This window comes from Penicillium manginii (assembly GCF_028828005.1).
Source record: "Penicillium manginii strain IBT 31320 chromosome Unknown utg000004l:1.0-7231830.0:1.0-7236170.0, whole genome shotgun sequence".
NCBI classification, from domain to species: domain Eukaryota; kingdom Fungi; phylum Ascomycota; class Eurotiomycetes; order Eurotiales; family Aspergillaceae; genus Penicillium; species Penicillium manginii.
The window spans coordinates 5,094,931-5,122,807 of record NW_026643105.1 but is presented as its reverse complement, the minus strand read 5'-3'; the positions used below and the strand labels follow the sequence as shown (position 1 = coordinate 5,122,807).

The following is a 27,877-nucleotide window of genomic DNA, read 5'->3' as shown; positions in this document are numbered from 1 at the left end:
ATCGTACTCGGGTTCATACTCGGTCTCGATCATTTGTGTGTGTTGCTCTTTTCAACTCTCTTCCTTTTCTCATTACCCCGCCTCTAGGGCTTATTTGAGAGAACAACCGTCAAGATGGTCAAGTAAGTCCTTGGAATGCATCCCCGACAAGATGATGAAAATTTGTGCAAATCCTGAGATCTTTGATGAACATCCCCCAACTAACATCATGACTCTAGCTTCACTCTTGAGGAGATCCGTGCCCTGATGGAGAAGCCGGCGAACATCCGTAACATGTCCGTCATTGCTCACGGTATGTTCACCCCCAAAATCACTTTCTCTCTTCCTCATTACACCATCTAATCATTCATCTACTTTCAGTCGATCACGGAAAGTCCACCCTGTCCGACGCCCTTGTCCACCGTGCCGGTATCATTTCCTCCGCCAAGGCTGGTGAGGGTCGTTACATGGACACCCGTGCTGATGAGCAGGAGCGTGGTATCACCATCAAGTCCACTGCCATCTCCCTGTACGCCAAGTTCCCCGACCCCGAGGATCTTAAGGAGATCCCCCAGAAGGTCGATGGTGACGAGTTCTTGATCAACTTGATCGATTCCCCCGGTCACGTTGATTTCTCGTCTGAGGTTACCGCCGCTCTCCGTGTCACTGACGGTGCCCTGGTCGTTGTCGACTGTATCTCCGGTGTCTGTGTCCAGACCGAGACTGTCCTGCGTCAGGCCCTGACCGAGCGTATCAAGCCCGTTCTGTGCATCAACAAGGTTGATCGTGCTCTTCTCGAGCTGCAGTGCACCAAGGAGGATCTGTACCAGTCCTTCTCCCGTACCGTCGAGTCCGTCAACGTCATCATCTCCACCTACTTCGACAAGACTCTCGGTGACGTCCAGGTTTACCCCGACAGAGGTACCATTGCCTTCGGTTCCGGTCTTCACGGCTGGTGCTTCACTGTCCGCCAGTTCGCCGTCAAGTACGCCAAGAAGTTCGGTGTCGACCGCAAGAAGATGCTTGAGCGTCTGTGGGGCGACAACTACTTCAACCCCAAGACCAAGAAGTGGACCAACAAGTCCGAGGGTGCCGATGGCAAGCCTCTGGAGCGTGCCTTCAACCAGTTCATCCTGGACCCCATCTTCAAGATCTTCGCTGCTGTCAACCACAACAAGCGTGATGAGATCACCACCCTTCTGGAGAAGCTTGACATCAAGCTCGCCAACGACGAGAAGGAGCTCGAGGGCAAGCAGCTCCTCAAGTGTGTCATGCGCAAGTTCCTGCCTGCCGCTGACGCTCTTCTGGAGATGATCTGTATCCACCTGCCTTCCCCCGTCACTGCCCAGAAGTACCGTGCCGAGACTCTGTACGAGGGTCCCCTCGATGACAAGGCCTGCATTGGTATCCGCGACTGTGACCCCACTGCTCCTCTGATGCTGTACGTCTCCAAGATGGTTCCCACCTCCGACAAGGGTCGTTTCTACGCCTTCGGTCGTGTCTACGCCGGTACCGTCAAGTCCGGTGTCAAGGTCCGCATCCAGGGTCCCAACTACGTCCCCGGCAAGAAGGAGGACCTGTTCATCAAGGCCATCCAGCGTACCGTTCTGATGATGGGTCGTATTGTCGAGCCCATTGAGGACGTCCCCGCCGGTAACATTGTCGGTCTGGTCGGTGTCGATCAGTTCCTGCTCAAGTCCGGTACCCTGACCACCGATGAGACCGCCCACAACCTGAAGGTCATGAAGTTCTCCGTCTCCCCCGTTGTGCAGCGCTCCGTTGAGGTCAAGAACGCCCAGGATCTGCCCAAGCTGGTCGAGGGTCTCAAGCGTCTGTCCAAGTCCGACCCCTGTGTCCTGACCATGATCAACGAGTCCGGTGAGCACGTCGTCGCTGGTGCTGGTGAGCTCCACCTGGAGATCTGTCTTAAGGATCTCGAGGAGGACCACGCCGGTGTCCCTCTCCGTATCTCCGACCCCGTTGTCTCTTACCGTGAGACCGTCACTGCTCTCTCTTCCATGACTGCTCTGTCCAAGTCTCCCAACAAGCACAACCGTCTGTACATGACTGCTCAGCCCATGGATGAGGAGGTCTCCCTGGCCATCGAGTCCGGCAAGATCTCTCCCCGTGACGATTTCAAGGCTCGTGCCCGTATCATGGCTGACGAGTACGGCTGGGATGTCACCGATGCCCGTAAGATCTGGTGCTTCGGTCCCGACACCACCGGTGCCAACTTGCTCATTGATCAGACCAAGGCTGTTCAGTACCTGAACGAGATCAAGGATTCCGTTGTCTCCGGTTTCCAGTGGGCTACCCGTGAGGGTCCCGTCGCTGAGGAGCCCATGCGTTCCGTCCGCTTCAACATCCTTGATGTTACCCTGCACGCTGATGCCATTCACCGTGGTGGTGGTCAGATCATCCCCACTGCTCGTCGTGCTCTGTACGCCGCCGCTATGCTGGCCGAGCCCGGTCTCCTTGAGCCCATCTTCAACGTCGAGATCCAGGTTCCCGAGCAGGCTATGGGTGGTATCTACGGTGTCCTCACCCGCCGTCGTGGTCACGTCTACACTGAGGAGCAGCGCCCCGGTACCCCTCTGTTCAACGTCAAGGCCTACCTGCCCGTCAACGAGTCTTTCGGCTTCAACTCCGATCTGCGCTCCGCCACCGGTGGTCAGGCTTTCCCCCAGTCCGTCTTCGATCACTGGGCTATCCTGCCCGGCGGTTCCCCTCTGGACACCACCACCAAGCCTGGTCAGGTTGTTACCGAGATGCGCAAGCGCAAGGGTCTCAAGGAGGTTGTTCCCGGCTACGAGAACGTAAGTTTGCACCTATATTCTATTACTTCACTTTTGATCCATCATTTACTAACTAATTTCTCAATAGTACTACGACAAGCTGTAAAAAAGTTAACGGCCGGTCAAACTGCGCTCTTGGGAGCCAAATATGGAATCTTTTTTTATGAGATTGATGAATGCAATACAACTTCCCGGTTCAAACAAAAATTCCTACCCGCCACTTGGCGGGCTTGCTTCAATCACTGCCGTCTTTAGAAAGTGTGGAGCGCCGAGGGTTGTCTAGGGCACCTTTGGACGCTGTCCGTTTGCTATTGTCTCCATAGTTATTGTTTGATGATGTTCTGATTTTCCTATTTGCTGATTTTTGCTGTCTGGCTGCCATTTGGACATGAAAATCAACATGGTATGCTGGACTTAACTGTTGTGCATTTGCTTGTAGTAGCCTGTCCCTGTAACATTGTATCACAGTGAACTTGTAGCAGCATAGTCTCGCGGTCTTGTAAATGATCAAGTTGTACGTCTCTGGGTACAAGTCAAAGCTCTTCACCAACTCCTTCATATTGACTGCAGCCACCATACGCCACATCTAGCCACACTCGAGAAAATCTTGGCGCCATCATATCATCACGTGATCATTATCGCGCGCCCATCGCGTTTTCAGTTGATTCTTCGCTCCCAAACTTTTAATCCCGAACGCCTGTTGCTGTGAATTGAGGAGAGTTCTTTTCAGCTCTCATAAACTGCATTAATTGACTTGCTGCCTCCACAATTAAGGAGAAATCGCTGAAAACTTCGCGTGAGGAATTTGTCCCACAGCTCTCTACAGCTTACCGTCACCCGAATTCTGGCAATTCCTGGCACCTTAAGCACTCGAATCCCGTTGTTTCTATCAATTCAGTCACTCAAGTGACTGGAGACCCGCGACCATTGTCGCGATGCAGTTCACTGACGCAGAAGCCGACCGGCTGAAGAACTGGGTTGTCAAGAAGTTGGAGGACATGTGAGCCACTCGCAAGACACTGTCGTTTTCCACCATGAATCCTAGCTGACAGATCTTTTCTCTCATCTTAGCTCCGATGCAGACTCCGATGTTCTCGCAGACTATGTGCTGGCACTTATCAGGTCCGACGCGCCAGATGATGAGATCCGAAAAGTTTCGATAGATAACCTCGAAGACTTTCTCCGCGAACGTACGCTTGCCAGAACGTGCGCTGAGTCCTTTTGATCAGTCGCTGACCTTGTCCAGATACCGCCCCATTCGTGGATGAGCTCTTTGCCAACTTTGGCCCGAACTCAGCTCCCGCGCCAGCACCAGCCCAGCAAGCTCCTCAAGCTCAAGCTATCCCGCAACCCGTTCCCACGGCCTTGTCCCAGCAGCCATTCGGTGCACCCACCGGCGCTCCCACTGGTCCGAGAGGCGATTTCAACAGTCGCAAGCGGTCATTCAACGAGGGATTCCAAGGCGAGCCAGAGCGCGATGGTGGGAATATGCAGAATCGTGCTATGAAAACTCCGCGTCGCGGCCGTGGCGGTGCTCGTGGTGACTGGATGGGCATGGGCAGAGGTGGTCATATGCAAGGCCCCGGGCAGCAGTTCCAACAAGGTCAGCCTGGCGGATTCCCTATGATGCCTGGGTTCCCACCATTCGACCCGAATGACCCCATGGCAGCCATGATGGCTATGCAGGGTATGGGTTTCCCCCAGATGCCCGGCATGCCGCCTATGCCAGGAATACCTGTAGGTCCAGGCCAGCCCGGCGCCGAAGAGATGGCCAACCAGCCCTGCCCATTGTATGAGAATCAGGGTATCTGCTATCTGGGTGCTGCTTGCCCTTACAAGCATGGGGGACCCGAGTCCTCCAATAACAACGGTATGTTCTTGTTGTTGATGCTTTTGTGATTATTCGACTAACATTCACTGCTCAAGAATATGATCCGAGATCTTCGACCATGATGCCCGACTCACAAAGAGATGGCTCTATGCGTGGCAATGATCGGGGACGTGGCCGTGGCCGTGGTGCCTTCGGCGGACGAGGACGCGGCCGGTCCGATTTCTCGTCTGCAGGACCAAACGAGGACCGATCTATCACCACAATTGTCGTGGAACAAATTCCGGACGACAAGTTCTCCGAGGAGGCAGTGCGCGAGTTCTTCTCTCAATTTGGCAACATCGCAGAGGTTACATTGCAATCATACAAAAAGATTGCCTTGGTCAAGTTTGAAAGCTTTGCCGAGGCCAAGCAGGCCTGGTCCAGTCCGAAGGTGATCTTTGACAACCGGTTTGTAAAGGTCTACTGGCATAAACCCAAGCGCGACGAGAGGAACGACGAGAACAGGCCCGAGGAGCCCGCATTCAACCAAGAGGAGTTTGAGAAGCAACAGCAGGAAGCCCAAAAATCACACGAGGAGCGAATGAAGAAGCGCCAAGAAGCCGAAGAAGCTAAGCAAGCTCTCGAGCGCCAGCGTGACGAACTCATGAAAAAGCAGCAGGAAGAAAAAGCACGCCTTCTCCAGCGATTGGGCGTTGCGCCGAGTAACGGCACTGAAGGTGCAGAGGAAGATTCCAGCATGCAGGTCGAGGACGAGAATGTGAGCGATGAGACTAAGAAGCTCCGCGCACAATTAGCCGCTCTCGAGGCTGAAGCGAAGACTCTCGGTCTTGACGCCAATGCCGACGCTTCATTCGGCCGTGGCGGTTATCGTGGCCGTGGGGGCTTCCGTGCCCGAGGTGGGTACCGTGGACGTGGAACCTACGATCCTTCATTCCGAGGCGGATATCGTGGCCGAGGTGGATTTGCTCCCCGCGGCCGTGGAGGTGTATTACGCTTAGACAACCGACCTCGGCGAGTTGCTGTATCGGGCGTGTCACTGCATTCGGAGAAGGATGAAGCCCTGCGTCAGCACCTGATGGTAAGTCACTTTGCATGATACAAAAAAAAGTAAAAAAAAAAAAATACTAACTATTTCTCTTTCCAGGGTGTTGGTGATTACGAGTCTATCGAGTCAAACCCCGGCCAATCCGATTCTGTTGTCGTGGCATTCAAAGAGCGATACCAAGCCGAGAAATTCATGTTCAGTCCCTGGTCTCTCACCTCCTCGGGCGAGGCCCAACTTTCATGGCTTCCGAACTTGCCCGTCGCCACACCTATCCCATCAACAGAGTCAAAGAATGGTGGCGGCGATGACGAGCAAGACGTGATGATGGATTCGACTCCGACAGTGAGCGCACCGCCACCACCTCGCAAAGAGAATAATGAGATGGATTATGACGTGGCGGAGGACGAAAGCTGGTAAAAGCATAATATTATCCTACCTCGTGTACCATTGGATGTGTATAGGTCAATTTACAAATATGCATTGGGGCTGTTTGATGCTAAAACTCAAGTCGGCCCCCTCTCTTGCCCGCTCAACTTGTTCTGTCAAAAGCAGAGTAGTCTAGCCCGTATGCGTAAAGGTAGAATTCGGCAATGCTCAAATATTTTGTGGGATCAACTCGACCGAATATCCATCCTGAAGTACCTAGTTAGCTCCAGCTCAAGCCATCGGCCAACCCGACGCACGTATCCGTATCATGATAGCAACTTGAAAGGATAATGTGTATTCTTGTAACCAATATGGTCATATTAGACTTGGAAGAGAGCATAGAAAGAACTCACCGGATCAACCACCATGGCAAATTTCTCAAAGAACCAAGCATAATTGGGATGAATCTTCCCAACACCCACACCCCTCTCAGCTTCCCACTCCGACAAGGGAACATGTCCCCTCTCGCAAATACCTACATCCTTCAGAACCGTCACGCCAGCACTCTTCAATCTCAACACCGCGACGGGAACATCCGGCACTGTGAATCCCAAATGCGCAAAGCCTAAATTCGGCGGCACATTACCGCTGGATACTCCTCCGCCATCGTCCTCATTCTCATCACTCTTCGACTCTGTCCCGTGAACATGGTACAATTCCAATAACCCACTCGTCCGCGTCATGACGGGAATCTCACTAGTCTCTTTAGCCCACGTATCCAAATCCTCCGTACCGGGCGGCGGGTGGCCGAGATAGTAGATCGTGAAGGGGCCGGCATTCATAGAGAACACGACGCGCATTCCGAGGAGGTCGACGTAGAAGTGCAGAGAGCGGGTTGGATCTTTTATGCGGATTGCGAGGTGGTTGAGGCGGTAGTTTGCTGTTGTTGAGGTTTGGGGTGGGTTGAAGGTCGGCGTTGCACCGCCGGGGCAGAAGGCGCCTTCTTCGTTCAAGTTTTTGGGCACATTGCGGAAGTTGTTGGTTGCCATTGGATGTGTGTGGTATTCCTGGTATTGCGGGGCTAATCGTGGAAGGTAAAGAGAATGTGAGGTCGAATTGAGTTGAAGAGGGGAATTCGCGGAGGTGGGGGGAAGTATACTTAGCTTTGCGGGGTATAGTTAGTTATTCTAAGCCCTAGAAGTGCAACCTCCAGGGCTGATAATTTTGGAATGTGAATTTGAATATAATGATTACCCTGCTATTTGCATGATGTCTACTTCTAATTCTAATTCTACTTCTATTCTAAATTAGGCTTGAGTCCGAACAAACTTTGTCGATTTCATGGTACTCTCACGATTCAGTTCCCGATTGGGAACCGGACTCTCCGTTTAGTATCCGTTATACTAGTATAGAGCTTTCTAATAGAACGTCATTTTATCTCACAATAGAATCTCTCTCTACAATCAATCTCTTCAAGTTACTCTCGCTGTTGAATTGAAATGACCGGATCCATGCCACGCAACCTGGGAAACCTCCCCATTGAACTCATACTATGCGTCTGCGACTCCCTGTCACCAGTAGACATCGCCAGCCTCGCGCTATCTAGCCACGGCCTACAGAGGGCGTTGAAAAGATACATCCCGAATATTTTCGAAAAGACTTCTTCCTTCCGACTCACGGAGGAGAATCGCATAGAATTCTTGAAAATGATGGACCCTAAGCTACCGCATCTTCACTTCTGTTTCGACTGTTTGGGACTTCATAAGTGGCGAGATATAAAGCTCTTCAGACTTGATTTTCCAGAGCAGACCCCTTACGAATGTATGAACAACAAAGATGGTCTCTGCATAGGCGGGATTCCAGCTCGCCTCAATTACCTCCCACCTCCTGTTCGATTTCGTTTCGCCAACGTTCAACTTGTCATGAGATGGTTCCAGTTTGGGCCCGATTTCGGAATAAATCCCGATTCCCTCCGCTACACCGAAGTTCGGGAATGCATAGATGGCCTAAGAAAGACCATCCGTCTTATCTCTGTTGAGGCTAAAATTATGTCCGAGGGGCTTGATAAGCCTATGCTCTGCTTGCGAGCACAGGAAAAACGATATAGTGACATTTACTATCGCCTAGAGTCGGACGCCTGGGTAGAGACTCGGAAATACCCGAACGAACATGCTATGATTCTATCCGGCTTAACGTTTCGGCCACGGGACTATATTGACGATATAACGGAGCCCAGAAATAGCAGACCGTGCAGGAGGTCGCGGTTCAGAAATTCCGTATACAGGCCGTTCACATGTCCTGAACTCGAGATAACCCGGTGGATTAATTTGGGGTCAGGGGTTGAACCAGATGTATTTGAGTCGCAGAATGAGACTGATGCTCACCCTACTTCGCGATGCATTACCCTCCTAGAAGACGACAGTCCTCCGAGTCGTCAGACGCATTGGTGTTTTGGCAACCCTGGTCCATATTCACGGTTTGAGGGGGACTTTAAAGAACAACCCAAAGATACAATATGTGTGGATGATCTGGCTTGCCTTAACAGTTATCTTCTGCATGGTGACAGATACCGGCACCTGATGAAACAGATAGCTCCCAGCCACTGGGTCCTACAGGGCGAAAACGAACACCGTTCTGCATGGGAAGAATATGAAGAATCATTTCGAGCAATTTCGAGTCCTTCCCGAGATCTGTGTGAAGTTTGAGGTTGGTCGTTGAAAATTGAAGCAGAAAGGAGCTTAAGTAATAGAGTATGTACCTACTAGTTATTCTTCATTCAGAAATTGATACTAGCTACTAGTACTGTGTACTGATAGCTCGTCTACTCATAGCCTATTGGTATATAATCATATCGAGGCCACCGGTATAGGGCAGCGTTACTCGACGGAACCCACTATCCGGCGCATCCAAGTAGGCCAAAAGCTCTTCATAACCAACATTCGCCATGAGCGTGTTATCAGCCATGATCACGGCACCGGGTCTGAGATATGGCTTGACAAGCTTGACAGCAGGGAGAGCCAGGGGTGTCCAAACTGAAGAAAGAGTCAACAATGGTCCATCAAAAGGGTGAGAGATATATTCACTATCCAAGAGAAGAAAGTCGACAGTTCCCAAGTCCTTCTCCAAAGTCTCTCGCAAATCACCAACCCTCAAATCAATCACGCCCTGAATCTCATCTCCAGCGCGTTCCCAGTTCTCTCGCGCAACGCTTGCCTTTGACGGCTCTTTCTCCGTGGCAATCACTCTTCCCTGCTGAGCCTGGGAATCACGGGCTACATTCTGAGCAACGGCGAGAGCAAGATAGATGGTGCTCACGCCGAAGCTAGTTCCAGCTTCGACGACTGTCTTGGCATTGATGCTGCGCAGGACATGATAGATCAATTCGCACTTATCCTGGTCCAGGGCGATGAACTTGTCGCGCATGATATCGTCGAATGCATCGGTACATTGCTTGGGGAGGCTGGCCCAGTCCAAACCTGATTCTTGGACCGAGGATTGAGAGTGTAGGGCTTTGAGGTGGGCCTGGAGGTGGGGGCTTGCGGTGAGCGGGGATGGGGCCATGGTGGATGGGTTCAAGTTGGTGATTGATTCCGGCTAAACTGTTTAGGTGCAAGGTTGGTCTAGGTGAGATTCGTGTGTAACAAGGTAAGGGCGATGAGAAGTTTAAAAACTGTCTCCATAGAAGTAGGGCTGGGGTGAGTCACCGAGTATGGACGAGCTCTTAGTCAACGCTCAAGGGCGTCGGAATTGCATCGATCCGCTCGGATGTTGTCACGGCACGTACGAGAAGGCATTCGGTGGCTGTTTATTACACTTTGGCTAAATTAATGCACATCTGCCCCGTAGAATAAGCAGACCAAATCCACCAGCACCGTTTTTTACCCTATTTACATAGTCTGGTCTCATATAATGATGGATTATTAGTTTACATGGGCTGTCTTCTGCTCTAAAAGATCCGCGTAGCTACTTAATGATCGCCCGATTAGATTCACCATCTCCCAAATATAGTCCGCAGTGAAAAGTCGCGCCCATAGTCTAGTAACAGCTGCACTGAGTCGAGTATTAGTCGCAAGGAGCCACTCGCGTGAAACATCGTGTTGGGCCTCCATCACCATCTCCAACACAAAGTCCCTCAAGCGAGTCTCCTGATTCGTTAATGCGGGATCTGGATTCACTACGGTCACCGCTTCGAGCCATTTAGCCAGAAGCACTGCGCATTCAAGCGAGCATAGGGCGTGCTGGTTCGACCATAGAGCGACCTGTGAGTGCGCCACAAATCCGATCCCGAGCTTGACTGGGGTACTTAGTGCATGTGCACAGTGGAGCGCTGCTCTTGTTAGGCGATCTCCACGTTGCACGGAGAGATTATCATTAAGACTGGCAGCAATTTGCACTGGATCCCAAGTCTGCAACTGCCGGGCTGAACCGCAGTCTGCATTCAGCCGGATATACGCTAGCCGGAGCAGGGCTGCGGAAGTAAAGGACAGTGGGCCGTGTGGACTGAGGGGGTCAATCGATGACTCTTGATTGCGCTCCCAGCACTGGCACCATCTCTCCAATGCCTGTTCAACGGCAAGCAGCCCTGGTGTTGAGGGGACAGGTGGGCCGAGCCGGTTGTATCGTGACAGAGCCAAGCGAGTCGCTTTGGTCATCACCCAGATGTCTTGAAGCATCGCATGGATCAACACAATTCCACCTAGAGAGGAGAACCCTGGCTCCATTGCACTTTCAGGGGCAAACAAAGCCAACAGGGCAGCTTGGAATCCCGGCTCCCCTTGACTTTGGCTTCGCGCCGCTTCCCATTGTTCCGGAGTAGCAGCCTGCCATTCTCGCTCCGTGCAGGGGAGGTCCATAGATAGCTCTTCGGTCAAGATGACTGGGGGTATGTCGAATACTATTGTTTGAATATTGAAAAAGCAGAAAACGATCAGCTTCGTGCGCTTCACACTTTCATAACGGATCCAGCTGGCCCATGAACCATCTTGCTCCGGTAAAAGGTTAACACCGTCTTTTCTGAGGAGCGTCACCATCAGACTTTGAATCGACAGCGCATCGTGATATGGCGGATTATCCACAAACCACGACGAGACAGACATAAGCATTAGCAGCGCTTGAACGGTTTCAAGGGTATCAATATCATTAGCTGCGTTCACTGCTGGTAAGCTACCCGACTGAAAGACTCTGCGAAAATGCTCTAGCGTGACAGGTTTAGCGATTTGATATAGGCGCATGCTTGTATCCGGCTCTCGGCTATAGCGAGCACCTAGAGCGGCCATGGCGAGGAAAAGTGGAAGTCCCAGAGAGTCGATGTCCAGTGTAGGCTTATGTACGATCGGGTAGTGGTCGTGAAATCCCATCAGATATCCCGTCAGACATCGAGACAGTGCATGGCGGGAAGGCAGCGAAGGATTCGGCGCTACAGTGGCAAAGCCCTTTAGAAGGGTGAGAACTTTATCACGGCATTGACTTGTGACAGGAACGAATCCTGTGGGCTGGCGTGCCTTGGCGCTAGTTTGGTACCCCTCTGGTTGCAGGGATGGCAGATGTGCGCCATGACGGGGCAGCACAGAGCTTGATGGGGTGGAAGCCGTCTCTGCGGATGGATGATCTCTTTCTGAGGACTGCTCATAGTCCGTGACTGGGGAGAATACTAGAGGCGGGAATAGGGGAAGGGGCTGAAAAGCGGGGGAGTAAGGGTGACTCGGCAGAGGAACGCTGTCAAGGAAAGAGGTGAAGTCGTTCCCTTCGTATGAGCCTGCAGTTAGACTATCGATTGCATAGCCAAAAACCGAGCCATCCATCGGAGTCGTCGGGCCTGCCGACGGAGTTTGTGGATTTTGCGATTGGGTTGCAGGCGTCACCGGGGCCTCGCGAGCGGGGAGCGCGTCCGTAAATTGGCCATTGCTCCCTGGCAGTGGCAGATGAGGGTGACCGTGGTTGGCCACAACCGATGCTAATGTATCCAGGCCATCAAAAACGGGACGGGAAGGCGAGGGTGTTTGTGCATGGCTTGCGGGACTGTCTCCGATTTGATGGGTGAGTCGTTCATGACGAGCCAGCAAGTCCCTAGATTGTTGTTAGGAGGGGGCCAGTGACCGGGTGCATGATTGAAGATGGATTAAATACTTTCGCGTGAAGGCCTTGGGGCATTGGCCACAGGTGTAGGGTTTCTCTTTGGTGTCTGTCGAAAGGATTAGCAGAGCGGGTTAGATGAGTCAGAGGCGGAGGCGGACGGACGAGAGCGATCGTGGCGCTGGAGATGCTCCAGACGGGCAAAGGCCCGTGGACATCGGCGGCACTGATAGGGCTTGCTGCTCATGGTTCATAATATTCATGATGCATGATTGATGGGGGTGGGGGAAGGGAAGAGAGAAATGCGGAGAAGTTGGGAAGTGCGGGAAGTTCTCCGTTTCTCCAATTTGGAGAAGCTAGAGCTGCGACCGTGACCCACACTATGTAACTAATTAGTTAGTATCTACAACTATGGATGAAGTGTATACTTAATTATGGATAACTGTACTCGATTAATATTGAGAAAAATAGTACTCCCATCTAACTTTATCTTGTGGTATACTATACTATACTATACTATTATCTATGTTTACTGTGGTATTTGTATGTTACCAATGAATCTCCTGATGGCAACCACGTGCAATCAAGATCGACAGATTCACATTGGGACAAGGCTGGCACATTCAATCACTACTCCCTTTCTCCTCTTCACCCTCATCTCTTCCATTGTGAGTCCAACATGGGTCCACGATTGTATCGCCGTGTTCTACTCACCACTCTCGCCTTGTTGGCCATCGCTGCAGTGATCTACACCATCTCCCGCATCATCACCTTTGCCCAATTATTTGGTCTCACAAAGCCCCATTCCGGCATCCGTATCACGCAGGCCCAGATTGCAGCGGCCCACAGGATAAAGCCCGATTCACGAGAGCCCCTGGTTCCCAAAATTATCCACCAGATCTTCCACAATTGGCACGATGCGAATGATGATACTCTTCGACCAGACTGGGCTGCGGCCCGGAAAACCTGCATGAATCTTCATCCTGACTGGGAGCATATGGTAAGCTCCCGAGACCTTTTTGGATAATTATACCTAGGTAGTCCTCTTACAAAGCTGACAGTTGCTACCCTAGCTGTGGACAGCCAAATCGTCTCGCAAGTTCATCGAGGAGAAATTCCCGTGGTTCATCCCCGCCTACGATCGATACCCATATCCCGTGCAGAAGGTTGATGTCGTCAAATACTTTGTTCTTCGCTACTATGGTGGAATCTACATCGATTTGGATAACGTGAGTGGATTCTCAATCGGCATACCTTTCTCTCTCTGGTCTACACCAACTCGCCTATTGACTTCCACGTTCTTACCAGGGCTGCGCGGCAAGTCTCGAACCACTCCTCTATTATCCAGCATTTACTACTGATGGCGGCCACGGAGCTTTGAGCAACAATATCGTCGGCGGCGAACGTGGCCATCCGCTATTCTCCCTCCTGACCGATAATCTACTCCGCTGGCAAGTGAACTACATACTTCCCTACGTCACGATTATGTACGCCAGCGGCCAGTGGTACTTTACAGCGATGTGGGAAAGATATCATTCTCTACTATCACGCGAAGAGTCATGGATCGTCAACAGTCCCGAGCCCGGGCCAACGCCTCTACATCACATTCTCATGGATGGGCGCCCTGGTGCAGACCCTTGGGTTTTCTTCACTCAGGTGGATGGGAATTCGTGGGCAAATTGGGACAACCGGATGTTTTCTGTCATAGGCGACAATATTGCCTACATTACGCTCTTCTTTAGTAGTGTTTTCCTTCTCGTCTTGTGGGCGTGCATTCGATACTCTAGTCGTAGGTCTCCCGAGACAGCGCATAAGCAATCAGCGGCCTAGGTCGAAGGCAGATGATATTCTCTCCAACTACTCTACATACTCATAATGAATACCCTCTAACTATACCTCAGTCTACAACCCATAGAATATAATCATCCGGGGTCCCTGATCCCAAAGTATCATTGCAGAAATGCGACGAGATACTCTCTTCAATACCGACAAATCTGACTACTTCTATGACTTATCTACATACTTGCCAGTCGTTCCATCAAGCTGCGCTTCCAAAACCGCACCCTTACCATTCAAAACACTCTGAATAGCCTCGGGCAATTTCTGCGACAACTCCTCAACAGTCGACGCCCGACCAGCCCACATCTCCCCACCAGCCGCAGCCTTCGCAATGCCAGCATAATCAGGCGTCGGCGCAAACGAGATATTCAAATCTTCGTTCGTTGCACGCGAGCCATCCCCACTCGGGTGGACCAGCAGCATGCTTCGACGCGGGGCATTCCAGCCCTTGTTATTCAGCACGATGGTCAGAACAGGGATTCCATAGCGACGCGAGATCCAATAGACAGACCCGGGCACAGAGAAGAGGAAAGTTCCATCGCCAACCACCTGCACGACGAATTTACCCTTGCCAGGTCCTCCGTGCTGGACATCTGAAGCAAGCTTGATGCCCAGTGCTCCGCCGCCGCTCCATCCCAAGCCACCGCCGCCGCAGTTGATCCAGGAATTTGGCAGGGTGGCTGCTACTTGGTCAGCGACGAAGTGTGTCAAAGTCACGGATTCAATTGCCCAAATCGCATCGACTGGACAGGACTTTCGCACTTGGGCCATGAGGTAGTTGACATTCAAGGGTGCACTCAGGCCCCCCTCCGGGAGGACTGCGAGGTCGGTAATCTCTTTCCGCCGTGTCTGGTAGGCTTCATGACGGCGCTGGTATAGAGCATTATTTTCATCAGATCCAATGAACTTCTGTAGCTCAGTTTTGCTAGCAACATGCTCATTGATCTGTTTGAGAGCGGTAACAGAATCCGCTCGGAAGGTAGCCATGGATGGGATATAAAAGACAGGAATCTGTTGCTTCAGAGGATCCACGTCGATATGGATGATCTTCGCCGTCTCAGATGGCTTGAACTGGGTAGGGACCCAGGGTACGTCGCAATCAATCACCAGGATAAAATCAGCGGACTGAACAGCCTCGTGTCCAGGATATCGCAGGCCCAACCAGGCCGGATGATCCGCTGGAAAGCACATATCACTACCCCCAGTATCAAGCACACGAATTCCCTGGAAGCTGTTCGCCAACGACACCAGCTCCGTCACAGCCTGAGCCTGTCGACCAGTATACCCAACAACAACCAAAGGATTCTTCGCAGCAGCCAGCTCCGATGTAATTAATTCAATGCCAGCAGGAGGCAACGCCGCCGGGGCAACAGGACCCCAAACCTTCTGATTCAACTGATAAGGCTCGATATCCTCCTCCATAACCTCGCGCGCACCAACAAGGTATACCGGGCCCTTGGGGTCACTCGTGGCGAATTGCAAGGCCCGATTAACGATTTGCTTGACATTCTTGCCGGACTTGATTTCGCCGGAATATCGACAGTATTGCGAGACGATCTGTTTCTGGTCGGGGACGTCCTGGATCCAGTGGATATACTCTGTGCGTGACCCGCGCATCTCGCCTTCAATCGTGTACGGCGAGAGGCCCGCAAAGATAAGGACAGGTGCGCGTCCACAGGAGGCATTGTGCACTGCTGCGCCGAGTCCTTGCGTTCCGACATCGACGTGGACGATGACTGCCTGTGGTTTGCCTGATAGACGGGCGTAGCCATCGGCCATGGATAGTGCGACCATCTACCCTCATGTTTTAGATCAGTGGGGGTCAAGTCAATGGATGTGATTGATTCGTTGTATAGATTGGACTTCCGAAGGTAGCCGAGGAGGGGGGGGGAGGGGTAAGATGCTGATCTTCGAATGGTGTGATCCTCAACTTACCTCATTGGGACAGGTTATAATCGTGGGGAATCGATCTCTCTTCTCCTTTTGACCTTTGACCATAGCCTCGAGGATGGAGGGGTGGTCGGAACCTAGGTTGACGAAGACATGGGTTACGCCTCCCTGGTGTGAGAGTTAGCATGGATTTCAATTTGGACGTCATATTAGATGCTGTGAGGGATTTGGTTACTTACCTCCCATAGAGCTTCAAAAAAGGCAAAAGATGCTGTATAAACCCTGGATGGGGTAAGTTGAGAACTGGCTTCCAGGATGCTCGACGTGCACATACATGATTGCTTTTTGGTTCTTCTTTACAAATGTTTCACACCATAGGAACGCAATGGTAGCTGACGACCTCGAGGGGTATAAATACTGGAAGGCAAATTGATCAAGCTTATTGAGGGGAAGCTGGAGCGGAATCACTGTCCACTGGTAGTGCCTCGTTACTTCGGACACAAGTCCGAGTGATGTGGAGGCGTGGGGGGGCATCTTCTCCAGCTTCTTGCTTTACCGAAGAACCATATTCCAAGGTTCTACATACAAAATTGGCCCCTCCCTTCCAGGCGATAAACCGATCTTTGTTGATTTTATAAATCGATGTGGGATCAACCTCGGGTCGGTATCGACCTGATGAAGAGACCGAGACCCATGTCTAGCACTAGTTGGTGAGCCCCCACATAATAGTAATGTACTACCTAGGTAGGTAGTGACACACCTCGGTCATATAATTCCGCTCGTCACAGTATGCATCTGCTGTATTATTCAGCCGCTACTAGTATCGGGATAGCTTGTCGTTCTCGGAGATAATTGCTAACTATAGCTAGTCAAGAGATCTCCGAGGTCCCAACGTACCAAGAGTTGGTATGGTATGTCTTCGGCAGAATGCAAAACAGATATTGTTGAATGTATGGCTGCCAGCACTCATAGAACTCGATAAAGATGACTCGGATCAACGGAATATTCTATCACTCACAACTAGGTAAATAGGCCGAGCCTTGTCAAGCAATATTGTAACAGTCGCACAATGACAGATGCCCTAGATTGTAGTCCAGCCAAAATCCTCAAGAGTTCACAAATTAAATTCCACTTCATCCACTTGAAGTAACTTACACCATAGGTATTATACTCAAAGCTGCTTGAGTATGGCTCGCCCGTATGATAAGGCCATAGCCGACATCGCACACTACGTCTTCCACTTTAAACTCGACCAGGGCGACGAAACGATATGGGAACGGGCTCGAATGGCACTTCTTGATGCATTGGCATGTGCGATTGAGACCGCAGCAACAAGCCTGGAAGCTAGGACTTTGATCCGGCCACTTATTCGGGACACGATCATCTCCGGTGCGTTTCAAGTGCCGGGGACAGGTTTCAAAGTCGATCCTATCGAGGGGGCTTTCGATTTGGGGGTTTTGATACGGTATCTCGATCATAATGATGCACTAGGAGGGGCAGAATGGGGCCATCCGTCAGGTATTTCATCATATGTTATTATTGTAGATTGATTATAAGTAGAAACAGAGATTAACTAATGAATATAGATAACCTAGCAGCCATTCTTCCCGTTATGGATTGGTTATCTCGCGCTTCGATATCGGGTCGTTCTGGGCATACGGGACCGCCTGTGACAATGGCTACCTTGCTTGAAGCATTGATCAAAGCGTACGAGATACAAGGCTGCTATCAAATGCAGAATGCATTCAATGAATATGGAATTGATCATGTTGTATTGGTGAAACTGGCCTCTACCGCTGTTGTATCCTGGCTGATGGGCTTGACGGAGGAACAAATTATGGCTTCCATCTCTCATATCTGGATGGATGGGCATCCGACCCGGGTCTACCGCTCTAAAACCAGCACGACTCCACGAAAAGGGTGGGCCGCGGGTGATGCCGCTCGCAGAGCTGTGCAGATCGCCCTGTATGTCAGGGCGGGCCAGCCCGGGGCCCCAGAGGCATTGACTGCAAAGCCATGGGGGTTTTTGGCTCGAACATTTGGTGAACGTGGGTTCGAATTTTCCAGGCCATTTGGAACGTGGACTATTCGAAATGTTTTCTTCAAAACGATGCCAGTCGAGGGTCATGGTATTTCAGCGGTGGAAGCAGCTCTCTTGCAGCGCCAGAAGATAGTAGACCAAGGGTTATCCGAGCCAGCGAAGCATATCGAACGTCTCGAGTTGCGTACCTCTGAAGCGGCCAACCTGATTATCAACAAAGCTGGGCCCCTGCAAAATGCCGCAGATCGAGACCATTGTATTCAGTATGTTGTGGCGCTGTCTTTCCTGAAAGGCAGTGCTCCAGAAGCAACCGATTACTCTGATGGAAGCCCGTGGGCAGTCAGTGCTGAGTTGGCACACCTCAGGCGCAAGATAAGTGTTCACCCTGATCCACAGCTCACCCGGGGTTATTTGGATTTGGACATAAAGAGCATTGGCACAGGGTTGACAGTCGTCCTTGTAGACGGCACAGTGCTTCCAGAGGTTCTGGTCGAGTACCCGATCGGCCATGTGCGAGACACCCGAACCAAACAAGCGTTGCAGAAGAAATTCATGCACAATATGGCATATCTGTTTTCAGAGACAGAGATAACCCACATATTGCATGCGGTTGAGAACATGAATACACCGGTCATACACTTGGTGGACTTGCTTGCTCGGCCAGTGGCCAAAGGGAGACTGTAAGACAAGTCTCATTCATCTGGCGCGACCGCACCCGTATTGTTCATATCATGAAATTTTTCAATCAACTTTGCCGACTCCTTGCAGAGTCAAGTAAACATCCGTGCCCCATCCCCAAAGACTTTGCACAGCAATGCTACCACCAAAGTATTCTGCATAGGCACGACTCAGAGGTAATCCATACCCAAGACCAGCAATACTACTCAAATGACCACCACTGCCAGAAAGAGTGTTCAAAGCGTCAAGATTCCCATTCGCCGAATTGGAAAAATCCATATCAGAGAATGTAGTGAAACTGTATGACCAGATATGAGGCAAGACTTCTGGAGGGATGCCGCCTCCCCGATCACGAATGCGAATTGTAATACTCTGCGACGAAGGGTTCGAGTGCCCGATCGTCTCATTCGTATGAGAAGTATCCTCGGCCAGATCGACCCCAGTATCGGCCTCTTCCTGATACGGTTGGTATTTACCGGGAACGTCAGGCGCAGCGGCGATTGTGATCTCAATGGGTTCGCGTTCATTGCCTGACTCGATAGTCGCGCGGAACGCATTCTTCAGCAGTTCTGTAATGATATATTCCACATGCACGGGGATATGCGCGAAGGTAGCCTCTGGCTCTCCACCAATTTCGAGACGTGGGCGGACTCCATACTTGAGCTCGCAGATTTCCCCGACAAAATCCTCGCAGAGCCTGATGATTCGGGAAGGCTGTAAAGCCGTGTCAATGACACCGATGTAGTTGGACGGTATGGAGTTCTTGGGCGAGGCTGGCTCGGCCTGTGTTCTAGTGGCTGGATCATCGTTTACCGGTTGTGAGGCATAATGCAAAGCCAGGTGCTGCTCGGCGATCAAGCGAGTGCCGATACGTGCGCGCAAATGGGTATCCAAGAATCGTGTCACGTCCTCTGGACTGACATACTTTTGACATTCGAGGAATCCCCGCGCGAGGATGGGAATAGTGTTGGTATGTGTTTGGACAAGGTCGGCGAGCGCGTCACCGAAGCGATTCTCCTCCTCGAGAGTTGTGATCTCCCGTTGTTGATAGGGCAGTAGGGCAGACAACGAGTGCTGGTAATTGTTGTATATCTTCGACACATGGGGGTTGGATACGACGATAAATGGAAGGTTACGCAGAGCTTGGATTCGCGAGGCTAACCGCGCGGGGAGAAGAGAGAGGGTGAAATTGGCTGAAGCCAGCAGCGCTTCTTTGGACAGTGGTGGACGGCCTTGTCTAGATAATGGAGATTACATGAGCGGTGGTCAAGATAAGTGAGTTTTGTGAATCAACAGTAATATACCTCAGTAAATCTGCCAGTGTCAAGCGTCGACGAGGACTTGAGGCGAGTTGAGCAACCTCGTCTCTGGCGGCATCCGAGCCGGACCTGTGAAGAGACCAATTGTGAGCCGGCCGCGACGTTGAAGACGGGCGAAGTAAGCTCTGCGGTGTGCACAATAGTCTCCTTTGAGCTCTAACCGGTAGAGTTCTTGACATTATGCCAGCCATTTTGTGCCGTGGGGCAAGAAGGGGGAAGTTGTGTGGGAGATAACTTGAATTCGGTGCTCCTCTTTGTTGGGCGGTGACGATCCGCTGGGGCGGATATCCTCGGCCTGCTTGGCTCTAGTGACTACCATCGCGGTTTTATGATTGTAGGATTGTAGGAAGTTCCCTGCTAAGCACGGAGCAAAGTATCTGCTTAGTATTTGTTTGGTGCTCTTAAAACAAGGGTATATTCATAGAGACAAACTTTTCGGGTTCATATTTCAAACATTCATTTTGTTGAATATCACCCCCCACCATGCGAACTTGAGGGGTGGCTCGACATTGGATACAATATACGCCGTGCATGACGATCTGAGCCTCCCTGCATATCCAAGGTGCAGGATGCATCAGCATCGCCTTTGTACGAAGTGTGATGGTACCCAGTGCTGGGTTACCCACGAAAGCTCTTATCAACATGCAATCAAATAGGGTACAAAACAGATGAAGAATTCATCGTTAAGATGTCATTGACATTCGTTAAAATCAGTCCCTACTACACAGGGGAAAGGACCGTCACAGTCGGGATCAAACGCTCGAAGTATGTACAAAAGATAGTCAGATGGCGCAAAGGGTGTACCTTGTGATAGGATTGAGTCATTGCGCCAAAAGCAAAAGCGCCGCCCCGCTCTCCTTACTGGTCTGGTCGAATCTTTCGCTTATCTTGAGAGGGCCCATGAAGCGTCAGCGATCTACCAGTACAGCGAGACCGGCCAAGAAAGGAAGATTGAATCACTGGGTCGAAACGTTGCCGTCAGCCTCCACGTGGATGTGCTCGGACGACTCCAGAATGGTGACGTTGTCCTCAGGGTACTCGACACTATAAGCTGATGGTGAGTAGATCTTCAAAAAAGTGAAAACTGATTCGCAAGTGGGAAAGAGGGCGGAGGGGGTGGGATAGAGGGGTATGAGGGGCCAACTGGCAGGTCAACTTACGTGAAGCCCTTGATGAGACTATACTCGTGCTTGATGGTGCCTCCACCGCTACGAGCATCATCCTTGGCCCTGAGTGAAAGGGATTCGTTAGCAGAGAGATATGGTGTGTTCAGATTTTGAGGTCGACAAACTTCTCAAGCTCGGCAGGAGGAGAATCCTGCTTCAAAGTGACCTGGATGTGAGTGATGTCAGCAGATTTTCTTTGAGTTGGTGGTGTGGGGAGATCGACTAGTCACATACGTTGTAAAGAGGCATTTTGTTTGAATGGTAAATGGATGTAGAGATTCGTGAATGGTTTAGAGGAGGTTGAGCAAGAGAGAAAGAGAAAGAGAGAGAAAGTTGGAGAGGGAGAGAGAGAGTTGGAAGAGCGAAGGAGGAGCTGTGGTGGAGATAAGAAGAAGCGGAGGTGGGGGGGAGGGGCGACTTAAATACTTCCCTCCCTTTCCCAGTTTAGCAATACTTACCAGGGTACTAGTAGCACCTGCACCGATGGGATATGAGTTAAATTGATAAGAGTGAGTTTTGATTTTTACTTTAGTAAATTGGGAATCTTCTCTTTTCCCACTTGTGCTCCGTACCTAGCGGGTGGTTGTCGACGGCCGGTTACACGGCTGGTCTCCACACTGTTCGACATGAACATTGGATGTCGTGATTGTCTCTACAATTAGTCTACACCTGGGCATACAGTACTAAGTAGCTTCTACTAGCTTACTTGACATAGATACAAGGACATACATATCAGACTAACTACCAGGTTATCGGTGATGATGATGTGTCTCGCACACTCCTTGCGCCATTGATAGATTACCTCATTGTGTGGACCAACACTCTACCTAGGTACACTATTCTGCTGGCCCAGTTTAGTTTAGGTTTGGTCCGAGTTGATGTAACGATGCGGCAAATGCCCGATGACGATATTACGATCCTGGTCCTCAAAACGCGGGGCACTGGCGATCACGTGTATGCATGTCATCTTGCTCTTGATGGAATAGTCCTGGTCCCGATGCTAGTCTAGTATTGATCGGATCACAGTCCAGTATATTCGTCCTTCTCGCGGGATGGCATACGCATCCCGTGTTGGCCTTGGTATTTGGGGCTCTCAGGCGCCTTCCACCCTTCCAGCACCCTGGAGTCCACCAGCTGATACACCTCCACCCCCAGAGGACGACAGGTCGCGCCCATACCTCCCTCCTTGTCATCCCACCCCCAATTAGAGAGGTCGCCTGAGTAAACAAAGGTCAGCACAATCGGGAAATATCGTCCAGGGCATCCGCGTCCTCAATGTCAGAGTGAAACGTACCACCAGGGCATGCGGATAGCGCACAAAGGACATCCACCTCGGCAAAAAACTCGAAGTACTCTCCCGACTTTGCGGGGGAGGTCTCCATAAAGTATTTCCCCTGATCATCCAGACCCGTCACCTGAAACACATTCAGTACATCATGAACATCCAACTCGGTCAACCCGTAGGGAACAACGGCCCGGGTGAGATTCGAGTGGCAGTGGAAATCAAATGTCTCGCCGCCCATTAATAGATTGACGTAAGGGTCGCAGCGAGTCCCCAGTAAATCATGCACTCGGCCTCCAAACTGCGTGGTCCCAAATTCAACTTCCGGCCTGCGCGTCCCATCTGGGCCAAGCACATCATGCAATTGCCCGCCGCCGAGTGAGTCGCCAGTGATTGTCACCAGGGGTCGCAGGTAGGGTAGATTAGACCAAAGACGATCACCAACAGACACATGGGAAGCGTGGATCTGACGGGTGCGAGCGGCCCACATACGCTCGCGGGGGTTGTTAGCATTCCAGATGTTCAAATCACCCACTTGCGGGCCCTGTGGTGTAGTCAACCGGCAGATGTGGCCAGCAGGAACTATCCAAGCCTGGCCAGAGCATGGTCGGATCGTGAAAGATTCCGTGGGGAGACGAGCTGCTGGATCGGATGCAGTTTTGGAGATTGACTGGTAGAGTTGCGAGGTAGCGTGTACGCCCGAGTCAGGAGGGGCCGTGTAGGCTGGTGGGGGTCGACGAGCGGCAGACATCCTTCGAGATGGAGGAGATAGGTCACTTAGTAGCGAGAGCTAGATAGTCCTGGAGTGAATGAGACGTTTCGACCTGGAATCGATCCAAATGCGCTATTGGATCTCGCTTATGTACTAGTATTTATAGGTACAAAAATGCCCGGGTGTACCACTGTTCTCTGTACCAGGACGGTAAATCCCCACTATTCACATTCTTGTACCTAATATATAGGTACTAGTATGTTCATCCGACAGTTGGGACTCGGATCTTCGAATGGTTGCCCCGCATCGTCGATACGAACGGAGTCGAATGGACCTTTTTACGTACTTCTTTTTCAATGTCGGCTCTTGACGTGATCTAGTCCAAGTATCGCAGCAAAAAGATTGTCGGAACGATACCCCGATAGATCTGACGCCATCGCATGAAGGTACCATTCACAATTCACCGGCCCTGCAGAGTGGACCCTCAAAATTGGATCTAAACAGCGAGGCATCGGCCCGGTGCCGTTATCGCTCTCCTCCGCTATATAGCGGAGTGCTCAAAAGTGAGGCAACAAGGCAACAAGGCAGTAAGGCAGAAAATCGAGTATAAGGCGGTGAGAGCAGTTCTGTTCCAGGTCCTCCACGTCCCAAATTGCCGGGTCTCTCCGCCTCGAAAAAATAATTCTGGAGCAGTCGTTATACGGATTCGCTGTCCCTCGTCAGTGCTCTCTTTTGGTGAATTTCCACTGAAGAGAACTGAGGTCTGAGACCTCTTTGCTGCCAAAATGGAGCAGCAGTCTAACAGGTCGCATCGACCTGCAAAGGAGAAGAAGAAATTCGAAGGTATGCTCCCAGCAAACTGGCGCAATCTGAATTTGCGGCCACTGCTTCAAACCTTCATGGAGGGTCATTTTGCTAACTTGATATTTCTACTCAATAGGTTCAAACCCGAAGGCCTTCACATTCTCCAAAACTGGAAAACTCAACCGTCAGCAAGCGCGGTCCCACGATGTACGTCCCAATTGATTCGACAATGCTGTTATACTATTGCTAACCTGCTTTGCTGCGTTAGGTCAAGGAAAAGCGTCTCCATGTGCCCCAAGTGGATCGCATGCCCGAGGAGGCTCCTCCGACGGTCGTTGCGCTCGTTGGACCCTCTGGTGTAAGTTTTCAGCTTGTGTATCATTTCATATCGTTTCAGCACTGACAATGATTTCCTCTTAGGTCGGAAAAACTACCCTGCTCAAGTCTTTGATCAAGCGCTATACGAAGCAAACTCTGAGCTCGCCCCAAGGACCCTTGACCGTTGTCACGTCGAAGAAGAAGCGCCTCACATTTATCGAATGTCCCTCCGACTCTCTGGCCGCGATGATCGATGTGGCCAAGGTCGCGGATATCATCCTGCTGATGATCGACGGAAACTATGGCTTCGAGATGGAGACGATGGAGTTCCTGAATGCCCTATCTACCAGCGGTATGCCCGGTAACGTATTCGGCATTCTCACCCATCTTGATCTCTTCAAAAAACAGAGTACCCTGCGCATGGCCAAGAAGCGCCTTAAGCACCGTTTCTGGAGCGAACTTTACCAAGGTGCCAAACTTTTCTACCTCTCCGGTGTTATCAACGGCCGCTATCCCGATCGCGAAGTCCACAATCTGTCTCGATTTCTCTCCATCATGAAGAACCCCCGTCCCCTCATCTGGCGCAATTCGCATCCGTATGCGCTCGCCGATCGCTTCCTCGACATCACTCCCCCACCAACATTGAAGCCAACCCCAAGTGCGACCGTACTGTTGCGCTCTACGGTTATCTTCGAGGTACCAATTTCCCCGCCAACGGTGCCAGAGTCCATGTTCCCGGTGTCGGCGATTTGACGGTTTCCGGTATTGAGGGTCTTCCTGATCCTTGCCCTACCCCACATATGGACCAGCAAATAGCAAAGGCATCTGGAAAGTCCTCTCGACGCAGACTTGGAGACAAGCAAAAACTGCTGTTTGCTCCCATGTCCGATGTTGGCGGTGTCTTGGTTGACAAGGATGCCGTGTATATCGATATTAAGACACAAAACTTTACTCGGGACTCGGAAGACGAAGAAGAATCCGATAGCGAGGACCGACGTGGTCTTGGTGAGCAGCTTGTTGTTGGCCTACAGGGTGAACGGAAACTACTAGGTGAAGCCGATCAGGGTGTGCGCCTCTTCCGTGGTGGAGATGCGATCTCCCGAGCGGACGAAGATGACGAGAGTGGTCGAAAGCACAGAAGACACGCCCGCATTGCTGATATCGAGCAAGACGGTGCTGCTGCATCTGACGAGGAGTTCAGCGGTGAGGATGATGAGGAAGAGGACGAGGAAGAGAACTTTAGCGGTGATGAAGATGATGATGAAGTCGATGTCTCCGCGCCAGCTGACTTCGAGAAGAAGTTCAAACAGCGTCAGAACGGCAAGAACGATGGTGATGAAGAAGACGTTGCGTTCGCCGATAGTGACTCTGACCTGGGCTCCATATCTTCCGTCGAAGACCAAGAGTTTGAGAGCGGTGGTGAAGAGGACGATGAGGAAGAGGAGGAGGAGGAGGACGATGACGAAGATGATGAGGATGAGGATGAGGATGAGGATGAAGAGGGAAATGCTCGATGGAAGGAGAACATGGTGGCCAACGCCAAATCTCTTCACGGCAAGCGACCTGCATTCCGTGTCGCGGATCTCTCACGCATGATGTACGACGAGTCTATCAGCCCCGCTGATGTTGTGCAAACATGGCGCGGAGAGGACGATGATGAGGAGGACAGCGACGAAGAAGCTGAAAACGAAGAAAAAGACGACTTCTTCAAGAAGACAAACAACGAGAAGAAGGACGAATCCGACTACCGTGCTGTGCCAGAATACGACTATGATGAGTTGGAGCGAAAATGGCGCGACGAGGAATTGATCGAATCTCTCAAACAGCGCTTTGTCACCGGCAAGCTCTCTGCTGGTGGCCTCGACGATCTCGACGAAGTTGACTCGGATGACTTCGACGACGATGAAGATGACGAGGGCGACGGAGCATTCGAGGATCTGGAGACGGGTGAAACCTTCGATGGCTTCAAGGAAGATGGGGAGGAGGATGAGGAAAATGAAGACGAAGAGGCTGAGCCTGAAGAACCCATGGATCTGGAGGCTGAGCGTGAACGCAATGCTCAGAAGAAGGAGGAATTGAAACTTCGCTTCGAAGAAGAGGACCGTGAAGGCTTTGCTAACGCTAAAGAAGGCGAGCGAGATGGCGGGGATGGTGAATTCGGCGAGGACGATTGGTATGATCTACAGAAGGCAAAGATGCAAAAGCAGCTTGATATCAACCGTGCCGAGTTTGATACCCTTGACCCGTCGTCCCGGGCCCGTGCTGAAGGCTACAAAGCCGGTACCTACGCACGAATTGTCCTAGAGAACGTTCCTTACGAGTTTGCGTCCAAGTTCAGCCCTCGTTACCCCGTCATCGTCGGAGGACTCGCTCCTACCGAGGACCGTTTCGGATATGTTCAAATCCGTATCAAGCGTCACCGCTGGCATAAGAAGATCCTCAAGAGCAACGATCCCTTGATCTTCTCCCTGGGTTGGCGTCGTTTCCAGTCCTTGCCAATCTACAGTACCTCTGACAGTCGGACTCGAAACCGTATGCTCAAGTATACACCCGAGCACATGCACTGCTTCGGTGTCTTCTACGGTCCTCTCGTGGCCCCGAACACCGGTTTCTGCTGCGTTCAATCATTCTCTAACAAGAACCCCGGTTTCCGTATTGCTGCGACCGGCGTGGTTCTGAGCGTGGACGAGCACACTGAGATTGTCAAGAAGCTCAAACTCACTGGTGCTCCTTACAAGATTTTCAAGAACACTGCCTTCATCAAGGACATGTTCAACTCTTCCCTGGAGATTGCCAAGTTTGAGGGTGCCTCCATCCGCACTGTCTCTGGTATTCGTGGTCAAATCAAGCGAGCCCTCAGCAAGCCTGAAGGCCACTTCCGTGCTACATTTGAGGACAAGATCCTGATGAGTGACCTTGTGTTCCTGCGCGCATGGTATCCCATCAAGCCCCATCGCTTCTACAACCCTGTGACGAACCTGCTTGATCAGGGTGAGGGTAAAATGGATGACGGCGGCTGGCAAGGAATGCGCCTTACCGGTGAAGTCCGCCGTGATCAAGGCATCCCTACTCCCATGAACAAGGATTCTGCCTACCACAAGATCGAGCGCCCTACTCGTCACTTCAACCCTCTGCGTGTGCCCAAGCAGCTGGCTGCAGAGTTGCCTTTCAAGTCGCAGATCACCAAGATGAAGGGTCGTAAGGATCAGACCTACATGCAGAAGCGTGCTGTTGTTCTTGGCGGCGAGGAGAAGAAGGCCCGCGACCTGATGCAGAAGCTTACCACCCTGCGCAACGAAAAGCAGGCTAAGCGTTCGGCCAAGCAGGAAGAACGCCGCAAGGTCTACCGTGCAAAGGTGGCTGACAGCCTGGAGAAGAAGGCTGCGCGTGAGAAGAGAGAGCGTGACGATTACTGGCGTCGTGAGGGCAAGAAGCGCAAGAACACAGACGGCGAGTCCGGTGGACGTGGAAAGCGACGCGGTTAATCACACTTGGAATTTTTGTACATGTCATTATGGACATAGATACATTTTTGTTTTGCATAGACGGTGTTTTGAGTCCCAAAAGCCAATGTATATCAATTTTTTGTCAAATTTCAACACTGGGTCTCAGATGACTGTCCTATCAGTACTTGCCTCCAGGGCTGATGTAGAACCAACGACATTTGATAACCTGGCCTGGAATTTTTCATTGTCTGGATATCACACTCCCTACCTAATTAATATATTATGTAACATGCT

General features: G+C 51.3%; 12 protein-coding genes across 12 annotated transcripts; 5 read left to right on the top strand and 7 right to left on the bottom strand.

The window, feature by feature from the left end:
- Positions 1-114: 114 nt before the first annotated feature.
- On the top strand, positions 115-2,880 carry N7533_005618 (elongation factor 2; the record flags this gene model as incomplete). Its single annotated transcript, XM_057102268.1, has 4 exons — positions 115-122; positions 219-292; positions 361-2,795; positions 2,863-2,880. The coding sequence occupies 4 exons, from the start codon at positions 115-117 to the stop codon at positions 2,878-2,880; spliced, it is 2,535 nt and encodes an 844-aa protein (XP_056961898.1).
- Positions 2,881-3,709: 829 nt separating this feature from the next.
- N7533_005617 (CCCH zinc finger and RRM domain protein) lies at positions 3,710-6,067 on the top strand (the record flags this gene model as incomplete). The annotated part of the gene is made up of 5 exons (XM_057102267.1): positions 3,710-3,774; positions 3,846-3,964; positions 4,021-4,644; positions 4,701-5,683; positions 5,750-6,067. 5 exons carry the CDS (start codon positions 3,710-3,712, stop codon positions 6,065-6,067), a joined length of 2,109 nt encoding a protein of 702 aa, XP_056961897.1.
- A 329-nt stretch (positions 6,068-6,396) lies between these two features.
- Positions 6,397-7,065, bottom strand: N7533_005616 (putative lactoylglutathione lyase (Glo1); the record flags this gene model as incomplete). Its single annotated transcript, XM_057102266.1, has 1 exon — positions 6,397-7,065. One exon carries the CDS (start codon positions 7,063-7,065, stop codon positions 6,397-6,399), a length of 669 nt encoding a protein of 222 aa, XP_056961896.1.
- Positions 7,066-8,848: 1,783 nt separating this feature from the next.
- N7533_005615 (O-methyltransferase) lies at positions 8,849-9,577 on the bottom strand (the record flags this gene model as incomplete). Its single annotated transcript, XM_057102265.1, has 1 exon — positions 8,849-9,577. One exon carries the CDS (start codon positions 9,575-9,577, stop codon positions 8,849-8,851), a length of 729 nt encoding a protein of 242 aa, XP_056961895.1.
- A 359-nt stretch (positions 9,578-9,936) lies between these two features.
- N7533_005614 (transcription factor domain-containing protein) lies at positions 9,937-12,335 on the bottom strand (the record flags this gene model as incomplete). Its single annotated transcript, XM_057102264.1, has 3 exons — positions 9,937-12,082; positions 12,143-12,197; positions 12,254-12,335. The coding sequence occupies 3 exons, from the start codon at positions 12,333-12,335 to the stop codon at positions 9,937-9,939; spliced, it is 2,283 nt and encodes a 760-aa protein (XP_056961894.1).
- A 432-nt stretch (positions 12,336-12,767) lies between these two features.
- On the top strand, positions 12,768-13,918 carry N7533_005613 (glycosyltransferase family 32 protein; the record flags this gene model as incomplete). The annotated part of the gene is made up of 3 exons (XM_057102263.1): positions 12,768-13,088; positions 13,162-13,317; positions 13,397-13,918. The coding sequence occupies 3 exons, from the start codon at positions 12,768-12,770 to the stop codon at positions 13,916-13,918; spliced, it is 999 nt and encodes a 332-aa protein (XP_056961893.1).
- A 174-nt stretch (positions 13,919-14,092) lies between these two features.
- On the bottom strand, positions 14,093-16,149 carry N7533_005612 (uncharacterized protein; the record flags this gene model as incomplete). The annotated part of the gene is made up of 3 exons (XM_057102262.1): positions 14,093-15,721; positions 15,863-15,985; positions 16,057-16,149. 3 exons carry the CDS (start codon positions 16,147-16,149, stop codon positions 14,093-14,095), a joined length of 1,845 nt encoding a protein of 614 aa, XP_056961892.1.
- An 855-nt stretch (positions 16,150-17,004) lies between these two features.
- Positions 17,005-18,542, top strand: N7533_005611 (putative 2-methylcitrate dehydratase (PrpD); the record flags this gene model as incomplete). Its single annotated transcript, XM_057102261.1, has 2 exons — positions 17,005-17,335; positions 17,404-18,542. 2 exons carry the CDS (start codon positions 17,005-17,007, stop codon positions 18,540-18,542), a joined length of 1,470 nt encoding a protein of 489 aa, XP_056961891.1.
- Positions 18,543-18,599: 57 nt separating this feature from the next.
- On the bottom strand, positions 18,600-20,046 carry N7533_005610 (alpha-ketoacid dehydrogenase kinase family protein; the record flags this gene model as incomplete). The annotated part of the gene is made up of 2 exons (XM_057102260.1): positions 18,600-19,773; positions 19,841-20,046. 2 exons carry the CDS (start codon positions 20,044-20,046, stop codon positions 18,600-18,602), a joined length of 1,380 nt encoding a protein of 459 aa, XP_056961890.1.
- Positions 20,047-20,811: 765 nt separating this feature from the next.
- Positions 20,812-21,270, bottom strand: N7533_005609 (uncharacterized protein; the record flags this gene model as incomplete). The annotated part of the gene is made up of 4 exons (XM_057102259.1): positions 20,812-20,899; positions 21,016-21,084; positions 21,147-21,187; positions 21,256-21,270. The coding sequence occupies 4 exons, from the start codon at positions 21,268-21,270 to the stop codon at positions 20,812-20,814; spliced, it is 213 nt and encodes a 70-aa protein (XP_056961889.1).
- A 771-nt stretch (positions 21,271-22,041) lies between these two features.
- Positions 22,042-23,054, bottom strand: N7533_005608 (urea carboxylase-associated family protein; the record flags this gene model as incomplete). Its single annotated transcript, XM_057102258.1, has 2 exons — positions 22,042-22,238; positions 22,316-23,054. 2 exons carry the CDS (start codon positions 23,052-23,054, stop codon positions 22,042-22,044), a joined length of 936 nt encoding a protein of 311 aa, XP_056961888.1.
- Positions 23,055-23,800: 746 nt separating this feature from the next.
- Positions 23,801-27,622, top strand: N7533_005607 (GTPase BMS1; the record flags this gene model as incomplete). Its single annotated transcript, XM_057102257.1, has 5 exons — positions 23,801-23,858; positions 23,956-24,026; positions 24,088-24,177; positions 24,240-24,795; positions 24,834-27,622. 5 exons carry the CDS (start codon positions 23,801-23,803, stop codon positions 27,620-27,622), a joined length of 3,564 nt encoding a protein of 1,187 aa, XP_056961887.1.
- Between the last annotated feature and the right edge of the window lie 255 nt (positions 27,623-27,877).